The sequence below is a fragment of the Engraulis encrasicolus genome, chromosome 12 (genome assembly GCF_034702125.1).
Source record: "Engraulis encrasicolus isolate BLACKSEA-1 chromosome 12, IST_EnEncr_1.0, whole genome shotgun sequence".
In the NCBI taxonomy this organism is placed as follows: domain Eukaryota; kingdom Metazoa; phylum Chordata; class Actinopteri; order Clupeiformes; family Engraulidae; genus Engraulis; species Engraulis encrasicolus.
Window position 1 is genome coordinate 37,187,486 of NC_085868.1, and position 7,500 is coordinate 37,194,985.

The 7,500-nt window shown below is 45.7% G+C and overlaps 1 protein-coding gene across 1 annotated transcript in view; it reads right to left on the bottom strand.

The window, feature by feature from the left end:
* LOC134460239 (collagen alpha-1(XXVIII) chain-like) overlaps positions 1–7,500 on the bottom strand; it is a 73,312-nt gene that overhangs the window by 45,776 nt on the left and 20,036 nt on the right. The window contains exons 5-9 of the mRNA XM_063212688.1: positions 4,732–4,785; positions 2,479–2,523; positions 2,261–2,287; positions 1,921–1,965; positions 1,592–1,636 (exon numbers count right to left, since the gene is read on the bottom strand). Coding sequence (XP_063068758.1) covers positions 1,592–1,636; positions 1,921–1,965; positions 2,261–2,287; positions 2,479–2,523; positions 4,732–4,785 — 216 coding nt within the window. The remainder of the gene's footprint in view (positions 1–1,591; positions 1,637–1,920; positions 1,966–2,260; positions 2,288–2,478; positions 2,524–4,731; positions 4,786–7,500) is intronic.

A 7,500-nucleotide genomic window follows, 5' to 3' on the forward strand; every position in this document is an offset into this window, starting at 1 on the left:
CGGCACAGTTCCATGCGAGTGCTTCTGGAGGACACGACAATGGCAGCAACTTTTCAAGAGCGTCTCGAGCTTGTCCGAAATGATAAACATCCGATTTGCGATCATACTTCCCCATTGCACTTTGACAAAGGAGCGTGCAAATGTAGAAGTAGTAGCAGTATCGCTCCTTGCCCGGGATTTCTTTATGTTTTGTTTACAGTGTGTGTTCCCAATTTCCGGATCACAATGCTGCTCTCGCTGCCCCCTGGATGACTCTGCCAGTATTTTACGTGTCGGTCCGCCGCTTATAAAGCAAGCATGTGTAGTCGGTTGCTCGCGGTGACACGCATAATTTGCAGCTCGCAGCAAGCATACCACGGGCTTAACACCCCCCCAACACATGTGCTGTGCAACACTAACAGGCAATTTGTTCAGGGTTATCTGTACCTTTAAATTGTTACTGAATTAATCTTGTTGTTGTAGGCAAAGCTACAAAGGCATCCTCTGATGTGGTGCCATGACCTGTGGGTAATATCTGTGCGTACCTGTCCCGAACATACCTTTGCAGTCCTGCACATACTGTACTGTACCTTTACCACTCCTAGATTTCTGTATGGCTGTGTGTCCCTGTGTCAATTTAAACAGGTTAAACCATAATTGCAACTAAAGGGAACCAGGCATGAATAAAACTGTGAAATGTACAGTAACTCAAAATGTTATAGGGTGCTTGTGTAACAACTTAAAGAAACTCCCGCACACTGACCATTTCGCTGTTCTTTCTTTAATAACGACATTTCGGTACTAGACCTTCATGAGGGGTCTAGTACCGAAACGTCGTTATTACACCATGCATTGCCTGATGAAGGTCTAGTACCGAAACGTCGTTATTAAAGAAAGAGCAGCGAAATGGTCAGTGTGCGGGAGTTTCTTTAAGTTGTTGCTGAGTGACCCATGGGCCATCTCCGACGCACCTGCCAGCTGAGGTGTGCGAAAAAAGTCGAAGTTTAATATAGGGTGCTTGTGTAAAATCGTACTATACCTGTGGGCTCCTGATCAAATTTGTGTGGCCTAGGATATATCTTAGTTCCCCTGGGCATACTTGTGAACTCCTGGACATAAGGCCCAGGATGTCTTTGCTGCAGGATACGTGTGCGTGGGCACATTTCATGCAAGAACGTGTGGCCATGCGCATTTCATGTCAATTTTGCGCACACGAGTACACCTGACGCAAGGTACGCAAACTTCCATGTTGAGGCAGCGGTAGAGTCAAACTGTGGTGGAAAACATTAATGAGAGCCCGGTAACATTTGGGCATACCTTTGAGCTTGTGGGTGATATTCAGCATCATTCATGTCATTTTACGTAGCCTTTGGTGCCATTCAACATTAAGGGACCACATTATGGAAATAAGTCTTTGAGCGTTATTGTGTTATCCTGACTCTGAGTTTTTTCTTTTATACAGTAGTTAGGTATGTGGTGTAGTTTATTGGAAACTTTTTTCAAGTTTATTCAAGGACTGAGATTGTCAAATAAAATCCATCAATCAATCAATTAATCAATCAATCAATCAATCAATCAATCAATCAATCAATCAATCAATATTTCTGCTCACCTGGGGGCCTCTGCTTCCACGAATACCAACTGGCCCCTCAGGCCCCTAAAGAAGACACGAGAGAGAACAATAATGGAAGGGAAGAAAGGAGAACACATGAATGAAAGAAAAGAAGTTTACAAAGGAGAGTAAGAGATGGCAGAGGAAAAAGACAGAAATGTATGTATTATTACTTATCACACGCTACATCTTTCAATTACTCTGGAATGTTTGTCTTCTACACACATGCACACAAGTGTCCTGAATGAACAATGGAAGATGAACAGATGAAGAGATAAAAAAAACTAAAAGATGAATTGGTGCAGAGATGAAGAGATGTTGCCACTCACTCTGTCTCCTTTGATGCCCGGTGTGCCACACTCTCCCCTCTCGCCCTTCACGAACGTCACAAACAGATCAGTTAAACAAGACTGGACAAACATGTGAGGAGACTAACACAAGTCACAGTTGGACACAGTTCTGTTTCATAGATCCAGTTTGAAGCATCATGATGACCATTGCAGGCCAGGAGATACTGCATCACCATCCAAAGAGGGCTCCAGCCTTGAATTCAGCATTACACTGAGCCAACGCAGAATTTAGTTTCATTGTAGAACAATAATTCAGAAAAAAGCAAGACTAATGGAGACTAAAGGACCGGACAAAAGGCTAAATACCAGGGGATCTTACCCTTTCTCCTTTGTATCCTGGTTTGCCCTGCAGATGAGAGACAGAAGAAATAAAAAATGTCCACAAAGTAGAAATATTCTGTCAAGCACCCGATATCGACACTGCATGTTTTCATGAAATAAGTTCGAAAGATTGAAATGTGAAGTACAGCACATTTTAAAATTTTCACTCATAAATTCCCAGAAAGGACAAAAAGACCCCTTCCTGGTCATACTCACTTCACCCCCAGAACGACCCGGAAGACCAGCTATTCCAAGTTCTCCCTGAGAGGAAACAGAACAGAGCAGTGACACAATAATCATCACTCAGTCATCACCATCACCCAGTTAGCCATCACAAAATCATTCACCATCTTCCATCACAAAACAATCACCACTCAGTCATCACCACCACCCAGTCATCACCATAACTCAACCATTCACTCACCGTCATCTCTTCATCATCATCATCATCATCATCATCATCATCATCATCATCATCATCATCATCATCATCATCGCTCAATCATCCCCATCCCACAATTGTCATCCTCAATCAGATGTCAAATGTATTTATTAGAGGATAGCCTCTTGAGATAAAAATCTTGTTTTCGAGAGTGTCCTCAAAAAAACCATACATAACACACACATTACAAATATTCACACACACTGCAGCTCTTCCCCACCACACACACCCCATCTCTTTCCAAAAATAAATAAATAAAGTTAATACCATGGCTGAAAAAGTTCAATCACTCATTACCCTTACTGAATCATCATGATCAGCATCACTCAGTGCATCAGCATCAATTATTTATTCTCATCCGCATTAGTCAATCGTCAGCATAAGTCAATCATCAGCATCACCCAGTAATCAGCAGCAACATCACTCCGTTGTCACCTCCACTGAATCATCACTGAACAGGTATAGGCAAAGAAGGAGTGCTACAAGGTCTCTAGCCCCTTCCCCTTTGTTCTTTGGTGTCCAAAATGGCGTTTTGAAATGGCTCAGGTTTTTTTTATTGAAACATTAAAAGGACTGAGTTTATGGTCTATCACGGTGCAATTAGAAATGTACTTTTACATAGTTCACATGTTGTTTGGGATGGTTTGTGCTATGTGGACGTCCTCCTGTTACCCGTGTCTCTTGTTTGCAACCAGAGAATGTGTGGAATAGCATTAGCATGGGTTAGCACTAGCATTGAATAGCATTAGCATGGGATTTTGTGACTTAAAAAATCTACCAAGGAGTATCACGAAACACGAATCCTCGGCTACTCATATTCAATGCCAAATTGCTTTGAAGACGTTTGGGGCGTCTCGAATAGATGTGGCTTTGAGTGAACAGCACCGGCAAAACGGTTTGCGTGCACAATGCCAAAGTAAAGGAATTGCTTCAACTGGTCCTCACCATACCAGCTACAACTGTGTCCGAGGTCATTCTCTGCTCTGAAAAGTCGCAATCGTATCGTTCAAGGATGCTTTCATCCCTGGCAACCTTCGCTATTGAGAAAGGAGGCTTCTAAAACTTGTGAAAAGACACGGAGGATTTCTACGCCAAAGTCATCCTACATTTTCGTCCAGAAGGAGCAGCGCATGAGTTTTATTTTTTCAAGTAAAGATAAGACCAGTGTTTCTATCCTCAGTGTGTGTGTGTGTGTGTGTGTGTGTGTGTGTGTGTGTGTGTGTGTGTGTGTGTGTGTGTGTGTGTGTGTGTGTGTGTGTGTGTGTGTGTGTGTGTGTGTGTGTGTGAGGGAGAGCATCCACCGTGATGCTGTGATATCTGTTCAGCACCTTGGTTACATGTTTTGTCTGTGGCACCTGCTGCTAGCCTGATTATCATCGAGTTCAAATCTCTTGGAGGTGTTGCGTCACTAGGAGGGCGCAGCCTTGTGTGCTTTGGCGCAGTCCCGTTTGTCTGGCATCCTGGGGCTGTGTGGTTTATGTGCCCTGATGGTGTTGTGTGGCCAGTTCAACCTGTGGCATCCTTCATAGTGCTCTGTGGTTTGCTGTGTAATACAGTGTGACACTGTATGGTATGCTCTGTGTGTGGAGGTAGGGTAGCCTACTGAAATGCCATTTTACTTTTCATTCTTCCTGGGCCAAAGATGCAATTTAAAATACTTTATGTTAGGAGCTGCTAAAAGACATGAAACTTATCGGCAGGCCTATGTAGCAAATTTTGTGCATATATTTTGAAATCTGATTTAAAAAAATCAGTGCCTCACTAGCGGCAAACCCCACCGCACGTCACTGACATACACACACACATGTGCAAGCACACACGTACACACACACACATACACATATTACATACACACACATATGCGGGCAAACATGCACATGCACGCACACTCTCACACACACACACACACACACACACACACACACACACACACACACACACACACACACACACACACACACACACACACACACACACACACACACACACACACACACACACACACACACACACACAGTAGTGCTGACCTTCTGCCCTTTAAGTCCTGGGTTGCCGTCATCACCTGGTCGGCCCTTTTTCCCCTGTGGAGACAAAAGACACATTAGCATGCGTGTGTGTGTGTGTGTGTGTGTGTGTGTGTGTGTGTGTGAGCATTTTTTTTCGGCTGTGCGTGTGTACGTGTATGTGTATGTGTATGTGTATGTGTATGTGTATGTGTACATGTATTTATGTGCATGTGTATGTTTGTATGGGAATGTGTGTGTGTGTGTGTGTGTGTGTGTGTGTGTGTGTGTGTGTGTGTGTGTGTGTGTGTGTGTGTGTGTGTGTGTGTGTGTGTGTGTGTGTGTGTGTGTGTGTGTGTGTGTGTGTGTGTGTGTGGACTACAGCTGCCATCAGAGGTAGACAGCAGTGGCAGTTAAGTCAGCGGGAGCCCCCCCCATAACGTGGCCCAGACACCCCCTCAGGGATCCCCCATAATTGGTTCACGGAGACCCTCTCATCTGTTTAAGGCGCCCCAGTAATTTGCTCCATAAATATCCCCAAGAACCCCAATAAAGACCTTGGGGATCCCCCAGACCAGCTCAGGCGTCCCCCATAAAGAGCCCCTCGCAGCTGGGGAGGGATGTGGGAGAGAGAGCCTGACCTTTTCCTTCTGCGTTTGTAGTCTTCCTCCCCCGTCCTCCTCCTCCTCCTCTCCTCCTCTGATCCTCTACTACAGTACCCTACACCCCCTCTCTTTTCTTCCTCATCCTCATCCTCCTCTCCTCCTCTGATCCTCTACTACAGTACCCTACACCCTCTTTCTTTTCTTCCTCCCCCTTCTCCTCTGATCCTCTACTACAGTACCCTACACCCTCTTTCTTTTCTTCCTCCCCCTTCTCCTCATCCTCCTATCCTTGCCTGATTACCTACCCTACACCCCCTCTCTTTTCTTCCTCCTCATCCTCATCCTCCTCTCCTCCTCTGATCCTCTACCCTACACCCCCTCTCTTTTCTTCCTCCCCCTCATCCTCATCCTCCTCTCCTCCTCTCCTCCTCTACTACCCTATACCCCCTCTCTTTTCTTCCTCCTCCTCCTCCTCATCCTCCTCTCCTCCTCTGATCCTCTACCCTACACCCTCTCTCTTTTCTTCCTCCTCCCCCTCATCCTCATCCTCCTCTCCTCCTCTGATCCTCTACCCTACACCCCCTCTCTTTTCTTCCTCAACGCTTCCTCAACACAGTACTCTTGGACCAAATACCCTCTAGAAGATGTTAAATCTGCTCTCTAAGTGTTGAATTGACACTGTTATATATTTACTGTGCATGTGATCCTCTACCCACAATGGGAGTAAGTAGAATATACAATCAATGTCAAGGTCTTCTCCCCAACCCGGCTGGCTTTTTCCCCTCGTCTCTCCCCACCTTTCCTCCTGTCCGAACCTGCATTGCTGTACTGGCCTGCCTTTCCCAAGAACAGATTGAAAATGAAGCAAAGCAAACAGGTCACCCATAGTCAAGCAAAATCCCATGCTGCTTTGCAAAATCGTTCCTATTTGAAGGCAGCATGGAAGCTCGTCCCAAAGCACTAGCCTCCTCTCCCCACTCCTTCTGATGTCCTACTCATAATCTACAACCCCCCCCCTCACACACACACACACACACACACACACACACACACACACACACACACACACACACACACACACACACACACACACACACACACACACACACACACACACACACCTTCACAGGCCTCCCTCCACTGTGATGAGGGAAAGCTCCATCTCAACATGCCTAATCACCCATGCTGTGCTCTGCTGTGATGTGTTTGTGCCTGAAGTGTTGGACTGTGTTTGTCTAGTGTGTGCGTGTGTGTGCGTGTGTGTGCGTGTGTGTGCGTGTGTGTGCGTGTGTGTGCGTGTGTTGATCCACAGCAGGCTCTTGGGGAGATTTATGGCCTCTCGCTCTCTCTCTCTCTCTCTCTCTCTCTCTCTCTCTCTCTCTCTCTCTCTCTCTCTCTCTCTCTCTCTCTCTCTCCTTCTGTAGGGCCCAGGGGTTAAGTTGACTACCCTCTAATGGCTTTTCAGCGCCTCAGAGACAGTTACAGGCAGTTCAGGCTGACAGGTAAGCAAAAATACACACGCACGCACCCACGCACGCACCCACGCACGCACGCAGGCACGCGCGCGCACACACACACACCGTGCCACAGGTGTCAAGTAAGAGCCCTCTACACACACTTTCACTGCCTTTTGTGACACCACTCCAGAGTCTCACTTTCAATCTGCCTGTCAATCTGTCGCTCTTCCCCTGTCTTCTTCTGTTTTCTTCTCTTACTCCCTCACTCTACTTTCTGTCTATTTCTGTCGGTTCCCCCTCTCTTCCAAAGACCGTACCAAACAAAAATGCAGTAACTGCTAATTTGGTCGAAAATGAGTTAAGACTGGAAATGGGATTTATAATACCTCCTTTGTCTTGTCTCAAATTCGGTCCAATTCTGTGGCGGTTCAGAGAATAATCGTGTCAAAAATGCAGTATCTACAAAAAACGGATGTTACTGTGTTTTTTGGTTTTATGTCTTACAAGATACTCAATAACTAGGCCTTGTTTCTTGTTTTTGTGTGTGTGTGCATGAATCCCTCCTAAAAAAAGTATTACCTGGAAATATCACCACCACTTTACCTACAACAAAGGTGTCTAGCCAGGAAGGAAACTTCAAACCCTTTTTTCTCAGTTTGCTAGGAAGCGTAGTTACTGCATTCTGTACTGTCCAGTAGCATAGCAAGAGTTACGTTGTTGCCAACGTCCCG